The sequence below is a fragment of the Eubalaena glacialis genome, chromosome 13 (assembly GCF_028564815.1).
Source record: "Eubalaena glacialis isolate mEubGla1 chromosome 13, mEubGla1.1.hap2.+ XY, whole genome shotgun sequence".
In the NCBI taxonomy this organism is placed as follows: domain Eukaryota; kingdom Metazoa; phylum Chordata; class Mammalia; order Artiodactyla; family Balaenidae; genus Eubalaena; species Eubalaena glacialis.
Genome location: NC_083728.1, coordinates 78698302 through 78721353, shown reverse-complemented (window position 1 = coordinate 78721353; position 23052 = coordinate 78698302). Strand labels below are relative to the sequence as shown.

Below are 23052 nucleotides of genomic sequence, written 5' to 3'. Positions count from 1 at the left end.
GGGCCAACAAAATCAAAGCTTGCATCTTCACTCTCTTTAGGACCTCCATCACCAACAAAGGGCGATAAGGCCAGGAACATTTGGGGTTAGTAGCCAGAGGGAACTGTACTATTCTATATTCCCAAGCTCTGCAGAGAATCCCTCCCCCATCACCCTGTGACTCCATCATCCATCTACCACTCATTCCTTTGGTCAGAGTCCAGCCTTGTCCAGGTGATGGAAGCAGCCAGCCATGTGCAGACCCTTTCTTGCCTCTGGTCAGGATGACCCTTCCTCTCAAGTAGGAGTAGCAAGGACTTATGTCCTCGGTGGCCTGTGTGCACTTCCCTTCTGAGAACTCAGCCCCGTGTCTGGCCTTAGGAAGAAACCAGATTTGTCAACCTAAAGAAACTTCTAAAGGAAGAGGTACAAAACTTGGGGAAAAGACACTGTTCAGGTAAAGTGATGAACTGACTTGATTCCAACCTAATTTTCCAATCTGACCCCACCAAGATCTCTCTTAGACTAAACTTCACCAGGAGGATTGGCTCATATGCCACCTGTCACAGGGAGAATGTGGGAGTAAGGAGAGGCACCTTGGGAGTGAGGAGAGGCACCTTGGCAGTAGTAGCTACCTTTGTACCAGCTTTTATTCCCCTAGAGAAGCCAGTGTCCAACCCATCCTTCCCCCTGCCCCTCAGCACTGCCTGGGGAAAGCGCAGCCTGCAATACCACTTCTCAGGTCAGCCTCAAAGCCAGATCTGGACCCTGTCTGAGCTTGCCAATTAAAGGTATAATTACTACTTTTCTCTGAGTGCTCTGAAGTTTTCAAGACTTGCTTAGGGCCCCCAAACCAGAACCAACTCCTCTGCTTCCTGCCCTCGTGACCCAATTTTCCCCCCACTTAATATTTGAGTATCATGGAACGCTTAAGCCTCAGCCTCACCCCCTTCTTAGCTCCTCACTCCTTGGCACGGATACTTGCCCTAAAGGTAAGGCTCCCTTTTCTCTCCGCTACCACAGGTTTTTGAGGCTCAGCCCCTGAAGCAATTTAAGCCAGGAAGAGGGTTTTCCTAGGGCTTCATTGGTGCATCAGGAGAAATGCTTGTCTGCACCAGTGAAAACATGAGCCCCATCCACATGGCCAGAGTGAGAGGTCAAGGCCATGACCACATGGCCCCTTCCTAGTTTGTCCAAGCCATGTAAAGGATAAGTATTGATTTGAGCTCCAAAGACCCCTAAATTTGGGGGGAATATTTGTTTATGTGTATCTTTCTAGGAACAGTACGTGCAAAGACATTTATGACTCAGAAGCTAAAACCTGCTCTAGGCCAATATTTTTCAAAGTAAGGCCTTTCTGCCACAGAATCACATGCAGTTATCTCTTCAAAATGCAGCTAGCTCCCTGGGCCCTGTCCCTAGTCTGTTGTATCTCCAGGGGTGGAATCTTATGGCTGCTAAAGTTTGAGAGAACCACTGCTCTGAACATAAAAATGTTATTTTCTAGCTGCTCTTAGCGTTGCAAGAGTAGGGGTTGGTGTCAGGGCCTGTTCTAAATGTGTCAGGCCAGCTGATGACTTCACCATACACAAAGACTCCCATTTCCTTTGTTCTTCCCAAAGGGGCCTGTGTCATGATTGGTCTCTTTCTGGGTACCTCAAAGCTTCTTGAATATACCTGGGCATCTCTTGTAGCATCTGACAGAAGGCCTCTTAGAGGGCTTGTCCTTTGCATGCAGGGAGGAAACAGATCACACAGAAGCCCCTCTCACACAGAACCTTTGTCAGGACTCTCTTGGGTGTGGGCCAAGTTGGTTGGACCATAAACTGTGGCTGCACACTGAATAGCTCTGCCCCAGTGCTGCTGCACACCGAGGGATGATGCTGTGGACAAAGTGGCTGCCCAACTCAGGACATGCACTTGGTCAAGTTGGAACCCTCATCAGCGTCTTCCCTGTGCTTAGAGCCTATCCCTGCTATGGGCATGTGGCCGGCAGAGGCTGGCTGCCTCTCGAAGGTCCATTGCATAGAGAGGACAGGTGCTGGAGGAGGCTGCCTGGAAGTCGGCCAGGTACTAGTGAGACTGAATTTCCACATGGAAATACTGGTGCCAGAGCAGACTGAAGCCCTGGCCCAACTTCTGCTATTCGTGGGGCTTGTGGCCCACGCTATGAAGAGTGCAGGCAGGGACCATGTCAGAGCTGGGGCTGGAGGACTCGCCACATACTTTGCAGGGGACAGCTGCTCTCCTGTGGGAATTTTCTGGTGGGTAAGCAGGTTGGAGGTCAGAGAAAAGTGTCTCATGAAGGAGACTTTTGTCTCTCATTTGTGTGCTTTGGGGATGACCAGGAGGTGGCCCAGGTCCAGCTCTTCCCATAATCACTGCACTTGTAGGGTGTTCTGCCTGTGTGGGCCCTCTAGTGCTGGACCCTGTGAACCATTCTTCATGAAGGTTTTAGGACAGACAGTGGGATGGGAGAGAGGCATGGAGCTGGAAGCTGATCCTCTGGAGGGCAGAAAAGGACTCCTGCTTTATTTGTAGGAAGGTATCTATCTGTGATTCTGTCTGTAAGCCTCTACTGAGAACTGAGATCGCGTCTCTCCAGCCTTTCCCCATTTGGAATTCTCCAAATTCTTGTTCTCATCTCCTTTCAGGAGAATGGAAGATGCCATCTTTCCTCCTAAGCAGTTTTCTTCTTTCCTTTGTCTGGTAAGGCAATAAGAAAACACAATCTATGGCTCCTGCATCACTCCCACAGAGAGAATTTGGTTCATTAATTGTCAAGAACACTACCAACTAGTTTCAGCAGCAAGGGTAGAAGAAGGACAAGAACTGGATCCTATTAAATTGTCTTTCCAGGGTCACTTTTCCTTTGATTCAAAGCTGCACCTAGGGCAGTGTTTCTCAGGTTCCCTTCCTCTACAAGCCTCTATCCAAGTCAGACAGGACTGGAGAGTGGTTCTCTCCTATCCACTTCCACTCCTGAGAAAATCCAGGAACCAGGGACAAAGGCTCCAAGGGACTGAGTTAAACTCAGTCTTTGGGGAAGGTGAAGGGGAGAGTCAGGGTAACAGAAAAGGAAACAACCTTTCTGCGGCAGGATCCCTCCCACTGGCCCCTTCGGCACCTGGAACCTGTGGGAAGAAGGAAAGTGCTGGGAAAGAGAGTGTGAAAAGAGACCGGGGAGTCAAGGGTGTCTGTCCTCAGATGCCTTGTCTTTCATTCTTCAGAAAGATAAAACCTAATGAAGGGTAAATGGGGGCGGGAAAATGTCTGAAAGCACAGGCTCGACAAGAAGGGAGACGCCAGGGACCTCCCTCCCACTCCTCCCGCTAGCACTTCTGAAGCACAGAGAAGGTGGAACCGGCCTGCGCACCATGCAACCAATCAGAAAGGTGCCTCTTGTTCCCTGGCGACCATTAACGCCTAGCAGTTGGTGTAGTGAGAGGAGGCGGGACGGTGAAAGCACGCGCAGCACCGACCAATCGGTGAACTCCCTGGGAGGGAGGGGCGGTGCCTCCGGAAACTGGAGGCCGGCCTGTTTCCTTGGCAACGATCCTAGCCCTCCCTGAAGGGGGAAGGGTGGAGATTAGGAGAAGCAGCGAGCGGAGGGGGCCAGGAGGACTGGGGGTGGGCGCGCCGGTGTGGGGGAGTGGAGTTCGAGGAGGGGGGTTCCAGACTCAGGAGCCTCGATGAGCCTAAGTGGCGGGGTGGGGTCCCGAGGCGCGGCCAGAGCTGACCCCAAGGCCCCGGAGGGGAGGGGAGCTAGACACCGCCCCCGCTGGCACCGGGAAGCGTCGCTCCTTCTCGCTGACCTTGGTCTCGCTTGTTGCCTCGCCCTTGGCCACAGGCACTGACGGACGCAGGGCCGGGAGACGGACATATAGGCCCCCGGGCGGACAGGACCTAGGACATAGGCACACAAACTGCCCCAACTTCTCCCGCCGGCTCCAGGGCGCCCCGTCCTCGCCTACCTCGACGCCGGGGCCATCCAGCCCAGGGTTAATGCCAACGAGTTTCCACCTCCAGCCGCTCCTAGAGAGGCCGCGGCGCTAGCCAGCGGGGGAAACTGGCCGCGGACGGACACTTCCTGTGCAGAGGGGAGGGGGACGGCCAGCCGCAGCCCACCCCGGAGCTGGGAGGCCAGACGTCGGGGTCTTGGGCGGGGAGCGGTATCCGGGGGCGGCAAGGCGAGTCGTGAAGCCCCTCATTTCCGAGGCCACGACGTGTGGGGGCCTGCGAGGACCCCAGGGCAAGCCGAGACCTTGTGGGTGGGGGCGGGGCCGCGGGTAGGGGAGGGGCCCGGCGGGCCGGAGAGGCCCAGGGTCAAGACGTCCGGCCTCAGGGGCCGGGGCTGGACAGCCGGGTCCCTTGGGTGGCGCTGAGCGGGCGGGCGGCGAGGGCCCGGGTCTCGGGGCACTCAGACCGGGTCGTAGGATCGTCCGCCATCGCCGCTGCCGCCGCACTGGGAACCGGCGGGGATGGAACGGGAGGCGTCGCCGTGGGGCCTCGAGCCCCGGGATGTGCAAAGTCCTGACGAAATGGGGAGCCCCGAAGGGTCCCTCAAAGGTGAGGGAGGGAGCGCCCCTCCGAGGGGCGTGACTGGGAGCGGGAGAGGGGGCTGTAGTGGGTGGGAGGGGAAGAGAGCCGGGGGCTTGGACACCTGGGACTTGGAAGAGGCGGGGGCGGGGACCCGGTGTCCTGGGTTTGCTGAGGGGGAGGTGGGAATTTCAGCACTTGCCCGAGGGCCAGCGACCCTGCTTGAGGAGGAGGGAAAGGTTTGTGGCAACTAATGGTGGGACCCAGTGACCTTCCACGCCCCACACAATCTGGGTTTTCTGTAATTCTCTGATCCTGCAGGCAACATGAGTGAGAATGAGGAAGAGGAAATTTCTCAGCAAGAAGGCACTGGGGACTATGAGGTGGAAGAGATACCTTTTGGGCTTGAACCCCAGAGCCCTGGGTTTGGGCCACAAAGCCCAGAGTTTGAACCCCAAAGCCCCAGGTTTGAGCCTGAGAGTCCAGGTTTTGAGTCCCGAAGCCCTGGTTTTGTGCCCCCAAGCCCTGAGTTTGCACCCAGAAGCCCTGAATCAGATTCTCAGAGCCCTGAGTTTGAACCCCAAAGCCCTAGGTATGAGCCCCAAAGCCCTGGGTATGAACCCAAGAGCCCTGGATATGAACCCCGGAGCCCTGGGTATGAACCCCGGAGCCCTGGATGTGAATCTCAGAGCTCCAGGTATGAATCCCAGAGCCCGGGGTATGAACTGCAGAACCCTGGATTTGAACCCCAGAATCCTGAGTTCAAAACCCAGAGCCCTGAATTTGAAGCTCAAAGTTCCAAATTCCAGGAAGGTGCAGAGATTCTTCTGAATCCTGAGGAAAAGAATCCCTTGAGCATCCCCTTGGGAGTCCACCCCTTGGACTCTTTCACCCAAGGGTTTGGGGAGCAGCCCACTGGGGGCCTGCCCCTAGGGCCCCCTTTTGAGATGCCCACAGGGGCCCTGCTGGCTACACCCCAGTTTGAGATGCTCCAGAATCCCCTGGGCCTGACGGGGACCCTTCGTGGTCCAGGCCGACGGGGTGGCCGGGCCAGGGGTGGGCAGGGCCCGAGGCCTAACATCTGCGGCATCTGTGGGAAGAGTTTTGGGCGGGGCTCCACCCTGATCCAGCACCAGCGCATCCACACAGGTGAAAAACCCTATAAATGTGAGGTCTGTAGCAAGGCCTTCTCCCAGAGCTCTGACCTCATCAAACACCAGCGCACGCACACGGGCGAGCGGCCCTACAAGTGTCCCCGTTGCGGCAAGGCCTTCGCTGACAGCTCTTACCTGCTTCGCCACCAGCGCACGCACTCTGGTCAGAAGCCCTACAAGTGCCCGCACTGCGGCAAGGCCTTCGGCGACAGCTCCTACCTCCTGCGGCACCAGCGCACCCACAGCCATGAGCGGCCCTACAGCTGCCCCGAGTGTGGCAAGTGCTACAGCCAGAACTCATCCCTGCGTAGTCACCAGAGGGTGCACACCGGGCAGAGGCCCTTCAGCTGTGGCATCTGTGGCAAGAGCTTCTCCCAGCGCTCGGCACTTATCCCCCACGCCCGCAGCCATGCCCGCGAGAAGCCCTTCAAGTGCCCTGAGTGCGGCAAGCGCTTTGGCCAGAGCTCGGTGCTGGCCATCCACGCCCGTACCCACCTGCCGGGTCGCACCTACAGCTGCCCCGACTGCGGCAAGACCTTCAATCGCTCCTCCACGCTGATTCAGCACCAGCGCTCCCACACGGGCGAGCGGCCCTACAGGTGTGCCGTGTGTGGCAAGGGCTTCTGCCGCTCCTCCACGCTGCTGCAGCATCACCGGGTCCACAGCGGGGAGCGGCCCTACAAGTGCGATGACTGTGGAAAGGCCTTCTCTCAGAGCTCCGACCTCATCCGCCACCAGCGGACCCATGCGGCTGGCCGGCGCTGACCTGGGACCCTGTCGGGGTGGGGAGGTGGTGGGCAGAAGAGAAGGGGACAGGGAGCTAGAGAAACCTTGAGAGAGAATAGGGGAAACGCTGGAGGAGGGAGGAGTCGAGGGTTCTAGGAGGAGAGGGGACCGGGATGGAGGAAGCGACATGACACGGAGACTTATGGGAAATGGGCTATGAAGAGGGGTTGGAGGGAGGCCAAGCTGGCAGCCGGAGGCTCTGGGAGAGATCCAGAAAGAGGTCAGCAGAGAGCTGGCCTCAGCAGCAGCATGCCCCTTGGTGGAAGCCTGGCTTGGCAAAGTGCTAGGTGGGGGTGGGGGGAGGGGGGGTTGGGTTACTTAATTAGAGTGGGTAGCTTAGATTGGTAGCTACTGAGACCCTCGTTGAGTCAGGAAGGGGTAAGGGTAGGCGGGGCGGGGAGTGGGGCCCCGAAGCTTGGCCTGGCTTCTGAGTGCAAACCCCAGCCTCCCTTGTCTTCCTCAGGCTTTGGAGCCCCCGAATTTGAGTTCAATAAAAACCTTTATGTGGTAAAAGAGACTTGTCCTTAAAATGTGTGCATGGATAGTGCTCTGGGCAGTGGGAGATACTAGGTCATAACTACAGCCAGTGAAGCTGTAAGCCCTTGTCTGGGAAGTGCTTTTATATTCAGTGGTTCACTGGAGTCTTATAAACTGAGGCTCAGGAGACATGACTTGCCCATATCTGTGCAAGTTCACATCCTGTGCTTTGAATGCTGCACAAACACAAAGGGGGTCCAGTGGAGGTGTGAGAAAACCCTCAACCTTGTAGAGGTCCCTATTCCCAAACACGGAGGGTCTGTCCTTGGGCCAGAAAACAGACCCTGATTCTCATATCCAGGCCTAGTGCCTGCGTTCCAGCTCTCCCAGGCTCCCAGCAGCCAGCTGGGCTGTCCCCTCCCCGCTCCCAGCTGGAACCTCTAGCCACCCCTCTGTGCACACTCTGACTGACCGGAATTACAGGGATTGTCTGCAGTTCCAACCCCACCCATAGGGGGAGCATACTGGACCCAGTACGAAGGTTGGACAACTTCAGCCTTTAAGACCCACTAGGCTGGTCCTTTTTAGGACCGTGTTGTTACCACCCCATCTTTATCCTACTTTCCTTTCACATCTGAGCCTCAGCCTCCTAACACTTGGCTCCTCAGGAAATGATGGGGAGTTGGTGCCATCAGTGAGTCTGGGGGAATTCTGGAGTGTGGCCTGTCGTGAACTTAGCTAAGGAGGACAGGCCACACCTCAGGGAACTACTCAGCTGCAGGGCACATCTTGGGAGGAACACCTGCTAAGTTCCCTGTGAAGGAGACGTTCAGACCATGTCTGCCCGGCTCCACCTGCCCCCAGCAGCTCAGCCTCCTCACAGGCGGGTGGGGAGTCATCGCTCCATACGGCCTCCTGGGCCTCAGGATCCTGACATCACCCTCGGCCCCGCGCCCATCCTCAGGCCTTATAACTTGTCAAGGGCAAATAACCTCTCTAAGCACATTTCAATCCAGCCTCTCATGATCTACCAACTCCGGAAAGGGGCCCTAGAGATCATGTAGTTCAGTACGGTTTGGTGTGTTTGGTGGTTTTCAAAGATTAAATTATTTTGGATGTAGAACATTACTTTTCAAGGGAAATCTCACAGTCTTTTAAAGACCTTTGTAAACTTTATGCACATTTTTGTACAGCCACCCTACCACACATAATTTCAAATATTAAAATACTCCAACTCCCACATTTAATGTAGTTCATATATGTAACTATATATGTCGAACAGAACTGCATTTGACTACCTAAAATATTACATTTGTAGACATTTACTACAACATTTATTTCAATTATACAATTTAATCTCCTTATTTTGTTTTTTTGTTTTTTAAAATTTATTTTATTTATTTATTTTTGGCTGTGTTGGGTCTTCACTGCTGTGTGTGGGCTTTTTTAGTTGCAGCGAGCAGGGGCTAGTCTTCCTTGCAGTGCGTGGGCTTCTCATCGCAGTGGCTTCTCTTGTTGCGGAGCACAGGCTCTAGGCACGTGGGCTTCAGTAGTTGCAGCACGCGGGCTCAGTAGTTGTGGCTCTTGGGCTCTAGATCACAGACTCAGTAGTTGTGGTGCATGGGCTTAGTTGCTCCGAGGCATGTGGGATCTTCCCAGACCAGGGCTCGAACCTGTGTCCCCTGCATTAGCAGGCGGATTCTTAACCACTGGGCCACCAGGGAAGCCCTAATCTCCTTATTTTGGAGTTGAAGTTTTCTTCGGCTCCCGACCGTAGGCACTTGAAAGCTAGAAGGACCTGGGTATAGTGCCTGTGGTGCTTAATTGATAAAGTAGCCTTGGTATTTGGGGTTTTTTTGGCCACACCATGTGGCTTACAGGATCTTATTTCCCTGACCAGGGATTGAACCCATGTTCTCAGCAGCGAAAGCACAGAGTCCTAACCACTGGACTGCCAGGGAATTCCCAGTAGCCTTGGTATTTAATATCGGTTCAAATGAGGGTGGGGACTCAGCTGCTCAGCCTCTATCCCTCTCTTCATGACAGCTCCTGAGGTACCTTCAGATGCCAGGTGAAGCAGACCAAACCCAGAAAGGACATGTGTGTTCCCCAAGGTCAAGGTGGAAGGGCTAATGGAAGAGCTCCAGCACCAAGTCTCTTGACTTGTGGTCAGCCTGCTGCTTTTACTACACCCTCCTCCTGCACAATAGACCAACCATTTCTGTCCACCACCATGAGCGCTTAAACGCTAGGAACAATGCTAAGCAGTTTACACGTGTTATTTAACGCTCAGAGCGGCTCTGAGGTATAGACTACTATTATTCCTGTTTAACAGATGAAGAAATGAATCCCAGAGAAGATAAGGAAATTGCCCCACATGACACAGCTAGGAAGCAGCAGAGCCTGGATTCCATCCTAGGGCTGACTGGGTTTTGACCATTTTCCTAACGATACTAAAGATGTTATTTACTTTTTTTCACTCTGTTTCTCCCATAAAGAACTGTTTTCTAGAAGCTGCATGACATGTGATGACATGTGTCATCACTCTAATGGCTTGCGTGGAATGTAGGCATGGATGTTCTTATGTTTTGAGTTTTTCTCCGGTTTAATTTCTAATTGGATAAAACCAATAGATTTAACCCATATACATTTAGGGCCACTGAATCAAACATTTATTGAACAATACCTTTGTGCCATCCCTGGTGAGGGGTCGGTGCTGGTAATGCACGTGAGGCCTGATTCCTGCCTTCCAGAATCTCCTAATCTTGAGAGAGGGGCCCACAGAGTCAGCGTCACGTGCCCCAATGAGCCATAAACCAAGTGGTGTTGAATTGGGTCCTTTGTCCAGGAACCAAGGGGATGAGAAAAGCTTTGAAGTATCAATACTTTGAAGTAAGAAGATTTTAAAGGATAGAAAACAGGTGGAAACAACAAGGACCTACTGTATAGCATAGGGAACTATATTTGATATCCTGTGATAAACCATAATGGAGAAGAGTTCAAAAGAAAAGAAAACAGGTGGAGTTGGACAGGCTGGCAAGGGGAACAGCACGTGTGAAGGCACAGAGGCAGGAAGGATGCCGAGGTGTTTGAAGACAGTGCTCTTTTTTTTCTTTTTTTGGCTGCACCGCACGGCATGCAGGATCTTAGTTCCCCGACCAGGATCGAACCTGTGCCCCCTGCAGTGGAAGCGTGGAGTCCTAACCACTGGACCGCCAGGGAACTACCACAAAGACAGTACTCTTGAGCGAGTTGGAAGAGAGATTCCTTGGCGTGATGACAGCAGGTCTGTTCCTGAAATGAACCTCCCAGATTTTCTGTGTTTTGTTGCCAGCCTTGATGAAAATATTCACTTTTTCCTCGTGTCACAGAATCTCGCTTCCTCAGAGAGACTCTCCCGACCACCTGTGTAAAAGGGCCCTCTCCATCACCCCCTACCCCTTGTCCCGCTTCACTTTCTTTACGGCCCTATCACTACCTGGAATCACATTTCTACTTTTTCGCTGTTTTCCCACTGAAGTGAAGCTTCCCGAGGCCACGGACTTGTCTGTCATGTTCACAAGCAGGTCCTCAGACTCAGCACAGGGCCTGACACAGAGTGCTCAAGAAATCCTGCAGGAATGAATAGAACCCAACTTATGCTTCATGAGGCTTACAGATCATTTCATGTACTTTTAGCAGTTCAGCGATACTCCTGATGGTCAAAACATTTTTCTTCCCCTCTCTGGGAAAATGAGCCTCACTTATTCCTTCCTGATGTCTTGCTTTGGAGCCAGCCCCATGGTTCCTTGGAGGCTGGACCAGAAGGGGGTGATGAGGTTGGAGAGGCCGGCAGGCTTTGAAAGCCCGTGTGCCCGGCTCAGGAATGTCCACTTACTCCACTGTAGGCAGAAGGGAGCCATCAAAGGTCACTGCTTGGGGGACCAAATGTTGCTTCTCACCTCCCACTGCTGGACAGGAGCTGACCTTAAGAGTTACTCAATAGTCCCCCGGTGTCCTGCTGACCACAAGAGGGCAGCAGTGACTAGTCCCCTCTGTTCCTTCTAAGGCAGGGGCGGGGGGAGGCGGTTTCAGGGTCAAGGCCCAACAACCATTTCTTTAAAAAAAGGGGGAGGGCATAAATCGACTATACCTCAATTAAAAAAAAAATTTTAAAGCGGGGGTATCAGAGAAGGTCTATTCTCACAGCTTGATGAATTGTCAATGCCTCCCTAACCTTTCCTCACTTTCTGTGCCTCTCTTGCTGCTTCTTTTGAATGAACTGACAACGTCCGGCACATGTCAGTTTCTGAGGGTCATCACGGCAAATAAAAAAAGGAGAAGGAGAAGGGAGAAAGGGAAGAAAAAAAGATTTGACTGTTTTGGTCCCACTTAGTGGGAGGGTGAGAAGGAAATGTTCTTTTTTTTTGGCCACGCCACGTGGCTTGTGGGATCTTAGTTCCCCGATCAGGGATCGAACCCGGCTCCTTGGCAGTGAAAGCTCCAAGTTCTAACCACTGGAATTCCCATTTAATTCCAGGAAATTTTCATTTAATTGAGCCAGGCTGGAATGTTGCACCAGCACAAAAACATCACAAAATTGGCCAGAATTTCACATTTATTTGGTAAATATGTACAGGCGCTGTGCTTGGCACTGGGAGCCAGGTAAACGGACATAGTTGCCATCCTTGAGCTCAAAATCTCATGGTGGGGGCCACAGTGGGATGTGATGGAGTCCTGGGGTGGGGCTGTGGAGGGAGGGGGCAGGCACCTGGGGCAGACTGAGCCTTGTCGTATGGGGTTGCCATGGGGCCCATCCAAACTTTTTTCCCTATCTTCCCACAGGCACCCTCACAATTCAGTGAAATTGTCTCAAGCACCTACTATGTGTCTGGCTCTGTGATACCACCAGGGGTCCCAAGGTGAACAAGAAAGGTATGATCCTTAACCCCCTGGAGTCCACTGTTTAATTTAAGTAAATCACTTAACAATTAACGAATATGATCAGTGCTATGCAGGACAAGTGCGGGCTAGTGTAAGCATGTATAATATGGGAACCAAACTGAGTTGGGGTTGAGGGGTTGCCCTGCGGAAGTTATGTGTGAACTGAGATCTGAAGGCTGAGAGAGGGTTAGGCAGGAAAAGGAGGCAGGAGGAATGTTCCAGGAAGTGAGAAGAGTCTGGGTGAAAGCAGTAAGCCAGGAAGGAGCTGGGCAAGTGAAAAGGCTGGTTAACTGGCACTTAGAAAGGGAGGCGGGATGTCTCTAGAAGAGGCTGGGAAGGAAACAGCCCAGTTTTGCAGATTTTGGAAGGCCTATTAAGGAGTCTGTTAGCCAAAGGGCAAGGGGTTTGCAGGAGCAATGTAGTGACACAGATGAGATTTGCTCTCTGGTAGGAGAATTGAAAGCTGACTGGATTCCAGGCAGGAGAGGATGCAAGGCAAGGTTCTGGGAGCTTGAGGCCTCTGCGGACATCAAAGGGCAGGTGGGTATGAGGGCCTGGAGTGTCGCTAGGTTCTGAGATTGCCATTTCTCCAAATTTAGAAGAGATGTTTTCTTCCAGGGAAGGAAACTAACAGGGGCCAGTGGGAGCCAGGTCCACATGATAATAACAAGGCCTCACCTCTGTGGCCTTCCTGGCCCATCCCTCAAAGGATCCTCACCATAAGCCTGCAAAGGAGGCAGGCAGGAATGGGCCCATGTTCAAGATAGGGAAACTGAGGCTCACGGAGGGGCAGTGACTTGCCCAAGGACACATGGTGAAATTCAGGTAGAGGCAGGCTGGCACCAGGCATCCCGAGTCCAGTCCTGGGCCTTCTGCATCCAGCCTGCACCTCAGTCCCTGCCACCTCCGTCCCGGGCCTCCTCCTCGTGGAGGGGCTCCAGGCAGCCCGGGTCCTTGGCTTCTTCCCCAGACGCCGGCTGCCCAGCGTCTTCTCCAGCGATTTCATTTGAAGCATCTACGGTCGCCTCCATCCTCTCCTTCAGGTTCCGTTTGAAGAAACCAACCTGTAGGAAGACAAGACTTGAGTAAACAAAGAGTCCACAGAGCCCTTTGGACCATTCGGCCCCGGCAAAACATGAAAGTACCGTTTATAGGGATAAGTCACATATGCCACAGACAGGTGGCATCTGCTCCGGGGATGGGGCGAGGGGATCTGCCACACCTGCTTCTTGGCAATATGTTAAAAAGCTGTACGTTTAATAGTTCATTCCTGAGGCTCATCAAAATGTCACGTACCATTACTGCGGGTGGGTGATTTGACAATATCTAGTAATACTAACAGCAAGAGCCTGCACTTATATAGGGCTTATTAGTAGGGGCCATGCACTCTCTGGTGACAGCTCAAAACATATATATTCTTTGGCTCAGTAATACCAGCTCTAGGAATTGATTCTAAAAAATATCTGGACAAGTGTGCAAAGATGTTGGTAACAAGAGCGTTTTGGGACTTCCCTGGTGGCACAGTGGTTAAGAATCCGCCTGTCAATGTAGGGGACACGGGTTCGAGCCCTGGTCCGGGAAGATCCCACATGCCGCAGGGCAACTAAGCCCATGCGCCACAACTACTGAGCCCACGTGCCACAACTACTGAAGCCCGTGCGCCTAGAGCCCGTGCTCCACAACAAGAGAAGCCACCGCAATGAGAAGCCCGCGCACCGCAATGAAGAGTAGCCCCCGCTCTCCGCAACTAGAGAAAGCCTGTGCGCAGCAACGAAGACACAACGCAGCCAAAAAAAAAAAAAATAATAATAATAAAAGCCTTTTGGCACACAGTTTGAAAAAAAGGTCAATTCCAAACAATCTAAACGTTCGTCAATAAGGATCTTGTTAAATAAAAGGGGAGGCATCCAGACAGTAGAAAACCACACGGGTTAAAAAGCAAGAGGCAGGGACTTCCCTGGTGGCACAGTGGTTAAGAATCTGTCTGCCAATGCAGGGGACACGGGTTTGAGCCCTGGTCCAGGAAGATCCCACATGCTGAGGAGCAACTAAGCCCGTGCGCCACAACTACTGGGCCTGCGCGCCTAGAGCCCGTGCTCCGCAACAAGAGAAGCCACTGCAATGAGAAGCACGCACACCACAGCAAAGAGTAACCCCAGCTCGCCGCAACTAGAGAAAGCCCACGCGCAGCAATGAAGACCCAACGCAGCCAACAAAATAAATAAGTTTTTTTAAAAATTAAAAAAACAAAACTAAAGAGCAAGAGGCAAATCTGAGTGTGCTCAGACAGAAAGACATCAAGATATAATATCCAGGGAGAAATACAAGCTCCCAAGCAGTATATACAGTAACGTTTTGTACACATCCACACATCCACTGGCTTTTCTCTTTCTCTCTCTCATGCTCACACATTCCCATATACGTTAACAATAAAATTAGAACCTGGAGGAATATAAAAAAAATGGTTGTTAATGACAACCCTCTGGGGTTGCAATAGGGAGAAACTTTGATTTTCTATGTTTTCTTTTCTGGAATATTTGAGTTTTTCACGTGGAACAGCTGCCCTCCAGCACTCTTCATCTGGCTAACTTCTACTCATCCTTCAAACCCCAACTCAAAGGCCACCTCTCTTGAGAGCCCTTCCTGGACTCCCCCCAACCTCAGTTAGGTCCCTGTGTTATAGGCCCAGAGCACATAGTATAGCCCCCATCATGTTCGTGTCTGTCTCCCCCATAGACTGTGAGCATCTCAAAGGCACGGACCATGTGTGTGTTCTGTGCCTCCGTATCCCAGTGCCTGGCCCTCGATAGGTGGGACATTCCTTCTCCTTCCTCTCCCTGGGTACCCAGGTCTGGCTCTGCCAGTGCTTGTTGAGGGATGGGGGTAAAGTCTTGCCTGCCCTTTGGGCCTCAGTAGCCTTATCTGTAGAAGGAGGAGTAGCCTGAGGCCCCTTCTGGCTTTAAAGCCCCCTCATCTTGGCATTCTGCTCCCTGACTCCTGCCAGTTCCACTTTCCCCAGCCTGGCTGGGTGCCCGTTCCTCGCAGAAGCTCCTACCTTGTACAGAGCTAAGAAAATCAGTAGCAGCAACAAGAGTCCCCCGATACTGCTCAGCACGTAGAGATAGACCATTTCCTTCTCATATACCACGTCGACCTTCATGATGACCTGGGGGAGAGGAGAGGTGGGGAGTGCAGGGAAGAAGCCGTTCCCACCCCTGACATTTCTTGTGAATCTGGCCTCAGTCCCTAGGTCTCCGCATTTCCCATCTGGACTGTGTCACGCACGACATGGGGCTTGGGCCCAGACCCCCTCTCCAGTACACCTTGCACTGCAGCCACCAGAATGAACAGGCAAATATGCACCACGGCCCCCTTAAACCCTTAAGAGGCTTCCCTTAGCCCCAGGATGAAATGCCAGAACCCCAGCTCAGCATGCAACGCCTTCCAGAATCTGGCTTCTGCTTACTTTTTCAGCTGCCCCTTCCCTTCTCCTGCTCTGAGCTTCCTGCTCTTAAACCCATCTCGCCCACTCTCTCAACGCTGGGCTCTGCACGTGCTGGGCCCCTCCCGTCATGCCCTGCGTGTGGGGTGGGGGCCCCTTGGCTGAGTTGCCATCAAACCCATCTTGACCTTGTGGTCTGCTTGTGCCAAGGCTGATGGCTCTGGCTGTGGGGAGGTTCTTTTTTTTTTTTTTTAATTTATTTATTTCTGGCTGCACTGTGTCTTCGTGGCTGCGTGCGGGCTTTCTCTAGTTGCAGCGAGCGGGGGCTACTCTTCGTTGTGGTGCGCGGGCTTCTCATTGCGGTGGCTTCTCTTGTTGCGGAGCATGGGCTCTAGGTACGCGGGCTTCAGTAGTTCTGGCACGCGGGCTCAGTAGTTGTGGCTCGCGGGCTCTAGAGTGCAGGCTCAGTAGTTGTGGCGCACGGGCTTAGTTGCTCGGCGGCATGTGGGATCTTCCCGGACCAGGGCTCGAACCCGTGTCCCCTGCATTGGCAGGCGGATTCTTAACCACTGAGCCACCAGGGAAGCCCTGTGGGGACGTTCTTACTGCACTAAAGCCCAAACCTTCTCCTCTGTGGCTGCCCACACTCCCAGCTCCAGCTCTCCTAGCTCTGCCCTGGGTTCCTCCCGTTCCTCTGCTGCCCTCTGTTCCTGGGTCTTCTGAGGGGGTAGAGAGATACCTGGGCCAGGGAGGCATTGCTGCCATAGAGGTGAAAGTGCTTGCTGCTGTTGAAGGAGATGGAGAGGGAGCTGCAGAGGCTGAACATGGAGGAGGCCTGTGGGAGGGAGGGGCGGGGGTGGGGCATCAGGCCAGAGGGAACAAGGACCCAGAACCCACTGACTTCTGCCCCCCAGTGCAACTCAAGGGGCAGAGGCAGAGGAAAATGGGTCCTAGTGGGTGCGCCATCTCTACCCCATTCTCTCCTGGAGCGTTCTAACGTGCCGTTTGCCATTATTGGGAGGACATTTTTCCTATAAAGAACACCTAGGAATTATCTGTAGGCCCCTGAAAACAGTCCTGCAAATTTTAAACAAATCATGGTCCTCTTTCATCTGCAACTGTGTAAACGTTGGGGCTATTTCCTCAAGACAGAACAAAAAAATGCAGGGAGGCTCTCTGGGGGGGAAGCCCACCCTCCACCCCTCGAGGCCCCCCCAGAACCACTTGGAGTCTGTTGCCAGCTACCTTGATCTCCCCCACCAGCTCCACCGTCCCGATCACTTGGACGAGGATCTCCTGCCTGAAGACCACTGGGCAGCGGAACTCGGCTCCAAGTGAGCAAGGCTGCGGGAAGAAGGAAAGCAGGGGGTCAGGGAGGTCTCTTCCCACCTGCCCTCTGGCCAGCCCCCACCCCACTTTCTGAGGTCACGGGCCCACACCTCAGCCACATCAGATGGACTCTCCAGATCCTCACGGTGGCAGGTGACAGGAGGCTCCTGGGAAGGATGAGGCGAGGTCTTCAGTTAGTCCAGAGCTGAGAGGGGACGCCAGCCCCTTGAGGCCAGACCTGGCATTCTTCCCCACTCTCAGATACCACCTTGCATCCCAGTTCTCCCCCACTGGCCCCTGGCAGATTCAATCATCCTCACTCCTGTCCCCACACATCTCCCCCCAACCCCACGTCATGAGCTCACCCCCAGAGACCTGGGCGCCCTTCCCTCCGTGGGCCACACTCACCATCTGCACGCTCCACTTGTGCATGATGGGCCCCTCGCCGTGAGGCTGTGGTACCCTAACCAAGGCCTCCAGGGTGGGCACATTGTGGTCATAGACAGAAGGCTGGATCCTCACCTGGTACAGAGGACAAGGGGCTGCAGAGCCCTGAATGCCACCCCAACGGCCACCCCAGATCCAATCCTCCTTGGCTGGGACCCAAAGGCCCACTCTTCGTTAGGCAGCGGGGAATGGTCAACCGTACCCTTACAGCATGGGTTCCACGTGCTTCTCTGCTTCCTCCATGTGGCTAACCCTTGCCCATCCTGCAAGGTACTGCTCAAACATCATCCCTGAAGGTTTGGCTGACTCTCCCACAGCACCCTCGTTCACCAGCAAGATGGCAAAGCATCTGCTTGTGTGCGTTTATCCCCCCTAGACTGTGAGCTGTGAGAGGGCAGGAGCTGGGGGCTCATTTCACCTGCAATTCCCTACGGCCTTGACACACTACCCAGCACAAAACCAGCCTCGCAAAAAGTAGTTTTTTGAATGAGTGAAAGAAGGAAGGACATTTAACAAGGATAGATGCAAAAATTATTTGGGAAAAACATTTTGGCAAGTGCACTGAATTTACTTAAGAAACATTTCCTGGGGGTTCCCTGGTAGCTTACTGGTTAGGATTCCGGGCTTTCACTGCTGTGGCCTGGGTTCAATCCCTGGTCGGGGAACTGAAATCACACAAGCTGTGCGGCGCAGCCAAGATTTTTTTAAAAAAATCATTTCCTAAGTGCCTTTTATAAAAAAGATCTGTCTGTGCTAGGGCTGGAAGACCCAGAAATGTAGAAGAAAGTGACGCAGGAGTAGCACCAATGAATCGCAGGGAGGTCAAGCAGGGAAATACATATCCAGTTTGTGGGGTTCTACCATTTATTCATTCAACAAACATTTGTGGACACTTTAAAAGCATCAGTTAAGTTAAATTTAAATGGCCTAATGTTAAAGGCAGCATTTGAATTTAGCTGTGAAAGGTAGAGAGGAGATTAACAGATAAAGATGGGGGAAGCCAGCGGGAAGAGAAAATGCAGGGAATTAGGAGAGCACCAGGTGAGCGTGATGTGGCCAGAGGGTAGGGTGCCTGGGAAGGAGAGATAGGAGATAAGTCTGGAAAGGAGACTTGGGATGAGATTCTGGTGTCCAGAGGCTGGAGGGCCAGAAGTCAGGGGACCAACGACTAAGCAATGGGCAGTCCTGGAAGGCAGCCAAGGGGAAGATGGCTCCAGGGGGTTGCACCCACTGCAGGCACGGAATGGAAAGAAGTTGGGAGCCTGTGCCATAGTCCAGCTGCAAGAAGATGAGGAACTCAGTCTGAGCAGTAGTGAGGTCAGAAGAGAGAAGAGGATATAGACAACAGCACCTGAGGAGGCAGTGGAACCAAGTACAGAGGAAGGAGACGTTCACCCGGACTTGGAAGTTTTGCTTGAGGAAAAGGTGGTGCTTTTAAAGGATTCTAAGCAAACCAAAGGAGATGCTGGCTTACAGGAAGATGATAAATTTGGTTTCGAACATCCTGAGACCAAAGCTTCAAGAGGAGCAATTGTACTCCTAGTTATATATCCAGAAGAAACAAAACATATGTCCACACAAAAACATGTACAGGAATGTTCTAGCAGCATTATCCATAATAGCCCAAAATGGAAATAACCCAAATGTCCACAGACTGAAGAATGGATAAATCAAGTGTGGCCTGTCTTACAAAGGAATATTATTTCGCAAAAAAAAAAAAAAAAAGAATGAAATACTGACCCATGCTACAACATGGATGAACCTTGAAAATACTATGCTAAGTGAAAGAATCCAGTAACAAAAGACCACATGTTGTATGAGTCTTTTTATATGTAACGTCTGGGATAGGCAAATCTATAGAGACAAAAGTAGTGGCTGCCAGGTGCTGGGGGAGGGAGGAAGGGGGTGTGACTGCAAATAGGTACCGGGTTTCTTTTTGGAGTAATAAAAATGTTCTAAAATTAGATTATGGTGATGGTTGCACAGCTTTGTGAATATACTAAAAGCCATTGAATTGTACACTTTAAATGGGTAAATTGGTATGTGAATTCTATCTCAATAAAGCCATTAAAAGACAACAACAACAAAAAAAGATGCTAGGAAGACATCCCAGGGGAGATCAGTGACCAGCTGCAGGCACAGGTGCATTGGCGGAGCAAGAGGGACACAATTCAGAGTTGTCATTTGGAAGGGGGACACTGACCCTGGAAGTGAGACACACCTAGTGGAAACAGACACAACAGAACAATCAGTAGCGCAAGCCCAGAGCCCCGAATCTGCTAGGAGGCAATGGCAATGGTGACAAAGCAGAGGACAGATGATTAGAACACGTAGGTGGTAACTATCCCCACCTGATGAACACTTAGCATGCTAGGCCTCGTCTGAGTCTCACTAAATGCATGATCTCATTTAGTTCTTTCAATATTCCTATGTGATGGGCAGTACTATCATCCCCATTTTACAGATGAGAGAACTGAGGCTCAGGGAGATTCACTAATTTGTCTGAAGCTATCAAGTAGTAGAGCTGGCATTTTAACCCAGGCTGTGACTCCAGAGACTGGAACCACTGTGTTCTATCACCTTCCTTGGATGATGGGGAAAATAATAATGCTAAAAACAGCCAACGTTGACTGATACCGTTTGTGTCAGCACTGTGCTAAGCTCTTAAACTGCATTTTCTGGGAATTCCCTGGTGGTCCAGTGGTTAGGACTCTGCGCTTTCACTGTTGAGGGCGCGGGTGCATGGCCAAAAAAAAAAAAAATTAAATTGCATTTTCTCATTTGTGCCTCCTGAAAACCCCATAAGGTAGGTGCTACTATCCCCGTTTTACCGAGGCTCAGAGAGTTTAAGTAAGCTGCCTAAGGTCACACAGCTTTAAGTGGCAGAGCTTCAAAAAGATCTCGGGTCTGGCTGAAGCCTATGTTCCTAACCAGCCAGGGGAGCAGGAGACCACGAGGAAGGAGATCCGGTGGCCCAGCTGGCCAGCTCTCACTGGGTTTCCATGCCTGTTTAGCCCACAGTAAACCTTAGTTATTAGAGCTGACCTCCTTGAGGCAAACAGGGCCTGACTAATGGGACAGCTTCAGGAGGGAGGGACAGGATCACCCATGACTCATGCCGTGTTGGGTTTAGCTAAAATGGAGACCATTAGGGCCTTTAGCAAGAGTGGCTGCTTGGCAAGCCAGGCAGTAGCGAGGCAAATGCATGGCTGAAGATGCTGGAGGCTGGTGAGGTGGTGCAGGCATCTAGCCCTGGTGACTATTCAGAGGCGGAGAGAGAGAGAGAGCGTGCTCAAGGGGTTGAGCTGGTTCCAGGCTGAGTGAGGCAAGAATGTAAGGTTTCCAAAGTAGCTGGGAGGGTCAGGGCTGCAGCACGACACCCACCTCACCCCTGTAACAACCTCCACGTCCCCAGACACTGTGCCAAGCACTCTAGAGGAAGCAGGTGACCCATTTAAACCTCACGACCACCTGTGAAGTTCTTATCCCAAACCTCACTTGTCACAGTGGGGAACTGAGGCACGGACAGGTGAATCCTTGGCCCAAGGTCATACAGAGTGCAAGCGACAGAGTTGGGGTTTGTCGGACTCTTTCCCACCATTCTGGTGGTAAAAGGACTGGCCTGGTCGACCCCCATAGGGAGCCCAGAGCCATCCCAGTGAAAGACACTGGAAGCCAACTCCACTGGTCACTCAGAACGTTCTATTTCAATGCAAATGGGCATCTGACCTTCCCAAAGGCCCCTCTCCCTCATCGAGGTGTCAAGGTGAGATGGCTCCCACCTTTGTTCTGAAGGGGCTTGAACTGCCCGGGGTCCTTCCCCGCTGGCTACTGCCCAGTCGGCCCTGACTTCAGTGCGGCCTTGGGGAAGATGGCTCCTCTTTGGGGCCTCAGTTTCCCCCACGGTAAAATGAAAATGCTCTTGGCTTGTTCAGCGCCTGCTCCTCTCTGAGGTTACCTCAAGAAAGCCCTAGACGCCTCAAGGTTTAGATTCAGGGGTCGGCCTCCCTCTTCTGAGTTCCCATAATGAAGACTCTACTACAGCACCGAGCATTGCAGGAGAAATGAGGACCACTGACTTAAACACATGGATTTTGTATACAAGTAAGTGCTTGAATCTGACCTGTTCCCCTTACTAGCTGGGTAACCAGGGCAAGTTACTTGACCTGTCTATGCCTCAGATTTCTCATCTGTAAAATGGGAACGACACTGCATGTCTTACAGGCTCTCACGGTTGGGTGTGAATTACAGGGCTAGCATGTATAGAGGTCCAGGCTCAGAACTTGGGTTTGGTGAGTGGTCGCGGACCCTGTTTTATTTATTGCTGCCCCACCACCTAGGAAAGTACCTAAACTAGAATGGTAGCTCATTAAATGTTTGAATAAAAACTAGGTTCTCGGGAATGCCCTGGCAGTCCAGTGGTTAGGACTTGGCACTTTCACTGCTGGCCCGGGTTCGATCCCTGGTTGGGGAACTAAGATCCCAAAAGCCTCACAGTGCAGCAAAAGAAACCAAACTAGGTTCTCTCCGGAAAACATGAATCTGATTCTGTACCTAACTGAGAACACAATTAGGAGATCAAATGTCTATATAATTGAATCCTAAAATAAATGGGAACTTTCTACTTCAAAAAACAAAAACACCCCACGACACTGTAAATCAACTATACTTCAATAAAATAAATTAAAACAACAACAACCCCAAAACTAGGTTCTCTCTCAGAGCCCTTCTGGCTCTCAAGTTCTGTGATTCCAGAAATAATTTATCCAGAGTTGGAAAGGAGCCGGTGAGTATGCGCCACTGGGAGCATTTCAGGGAAAGGATCACAGAACGAGGTGGAGGGCTGGGCTCGTTGAGGATGGGACTGGGTCTAGTTGGTCTCTGCATCCTTGGTCCTCAGGATGGGGCTGAACGTGAAACCGCTAAGGACCCTTTCACATTGAGGTTCATACCTGGTAGATGTGCTTGACATGGTGGATCTTGGGACCCTTGGGGGTGAAACTGATATAGAGCGTGGAGTTTTCCTGGCTGTGGAGAGAGAGGAGCAGCTGGAGAAGACAGCAATCCAGTCACCCAGGGGGCCCTGAGCCAGGGGAAGCCTCGGAGTTGCCAGCCACTGTGCTAGAGACGGCGCAGGCACAATCTTGTGTCATCCTGACATCGCTCTGCTCTTGCCCTTTGGAAGCTAGGGCTCACTGAAGGGGTCAGTCTTGCCCAAAGTCCTGCAGTGGGGGACAAGGACTGGAACACAAGTGGATGGCTTTTGAAGCTGTGTTCTCCCCACTAGACGCCACCTCGCCGGGGCCTCCACTGTCCTTGGGCCCCACTGCTCATCTCCTCGAGAAGTGCACCAGCCTCTGGCTCGCTCTCCCACCCCATCCGTCTAATGACCTTCCTAATATCACTCCCTGATCCTGCCACTCACCTCCTCCGAATCCATCAATGGCTCCCTGCTGCCCACAAGGGTCAGGTCCAAAGCTCCCCCATATCCAGACCTGCCCGCTTCCTAGTCTGCCTGCCCACTGCTCCCCATAAATACCTACCATCTTCTGGGCCTGCCCACTCCCTGCTCCCCGGATCTGCCCCACTGTTTGCCGCCTCCGTGCCTTCCCCTTTGCTAGTCTCTCTGATGAGAACGGCTGCCTTCCTTCCTAGCCCTTACCTGAACCTCCTCACCCTCCAGACCCCAGTTCAAGCCCCTGTTCTGCACGACTCCTTTCAAGTCTCCTCCAACTCACATCATCTCTCCTGGCTCTAATTTCACATCACACCTCAGACAATATTGTGTTTGGCATTTATGTTCAAAAGCACCGGGGACCCGGCTCAGACACAGCCCCGCCCTTATCTCACTGAGCCGACTTAAAAACGCCACTTCCCTTTTCCAGCTTCATCCTCTTTTCTGTAAATGAGAAAACCCAACTAGTAATCCCCATGGGTCCTTCCTGCCACAGCATTCTGAGACTCACTCACTCTGTG

General features: G+C 52.4%; 2 protein-coding genes across 2 annotated transcripts in view; one reads left to right on the top strand and one right to left on the bottom strand.

Annotated features, from left to right (window-relative positions):
• The first annotated feature begins 3817 nt into the window (after positions 1-3817).
• On the top strand, positions 3818-6743 carry ZNF768 (zinc finger protein 768). Its single transcript, XM_061209758.1, has 2 exons — positions 3818-4548; positions 4840-6743. Exons 1-2 carry the CDS (start codon positions 4461-4463, stop codon positions 6435-6437), a joined length of 1686 nt encoding a protein of 561 aa, XP_061065741.1. The 5' UTR covers positions 3818-4460; the 3' UTR covers positions 6438-6743.
• A 5600-nt stretch (positions 6744-12343) lies between these two features.
• ITGAL (integrin subunit alpha L) overlaps positions 12344-23052 on the bottom strand; it is a 40860-nt gene continuing 30151 nt past the window's right edge. The window contains exons 25-31 of the mRNA XM_061210152.1: positions 22029-22104; positions 17038-17151; positions 16740-16796; positions 16546-16644; positions 16040-16135; positions 14914-15024; positions 12344-12922 (exon numbers count right to left, since the gene is read on the bottom strand). Of these exons, the coding sequence (XP_061066135.1) occupies positions 12749-12922; positions 14914-15024; positions 16040-16135; positions 16546-16644; positions 16740-16796; positions 17038-17151; positions 22029-22104 (727 nt within the window). The 3' untranslated portion in view covers positions 12344-12748. The remainder of the gene's footprint in view (positions 12923-14913; positions 15025-16039; positions 16136-16545; positions 16645-16739; positions 16797-17037; positions 17152-22028; positions 22105-23052) is intronic.

Excerpts from the sequence above, each read along its gene's own strand:
- ZNF768 (XM_061209758.1), top strand. The coding sequence starts at position 4,461 with ATGGAACGGGAGGCGTCGCCGTGGGGCCTCGAGCCCCGGGATGTGCAA. Across the intron at positions 4,549-4,839 it reads CCCCGAAGGGTCCCTCAAAG|GCAACATGAGTGAGAATGAG; the intron begins GTGAGGGAGGGA and ends CTGATCCTGCAG.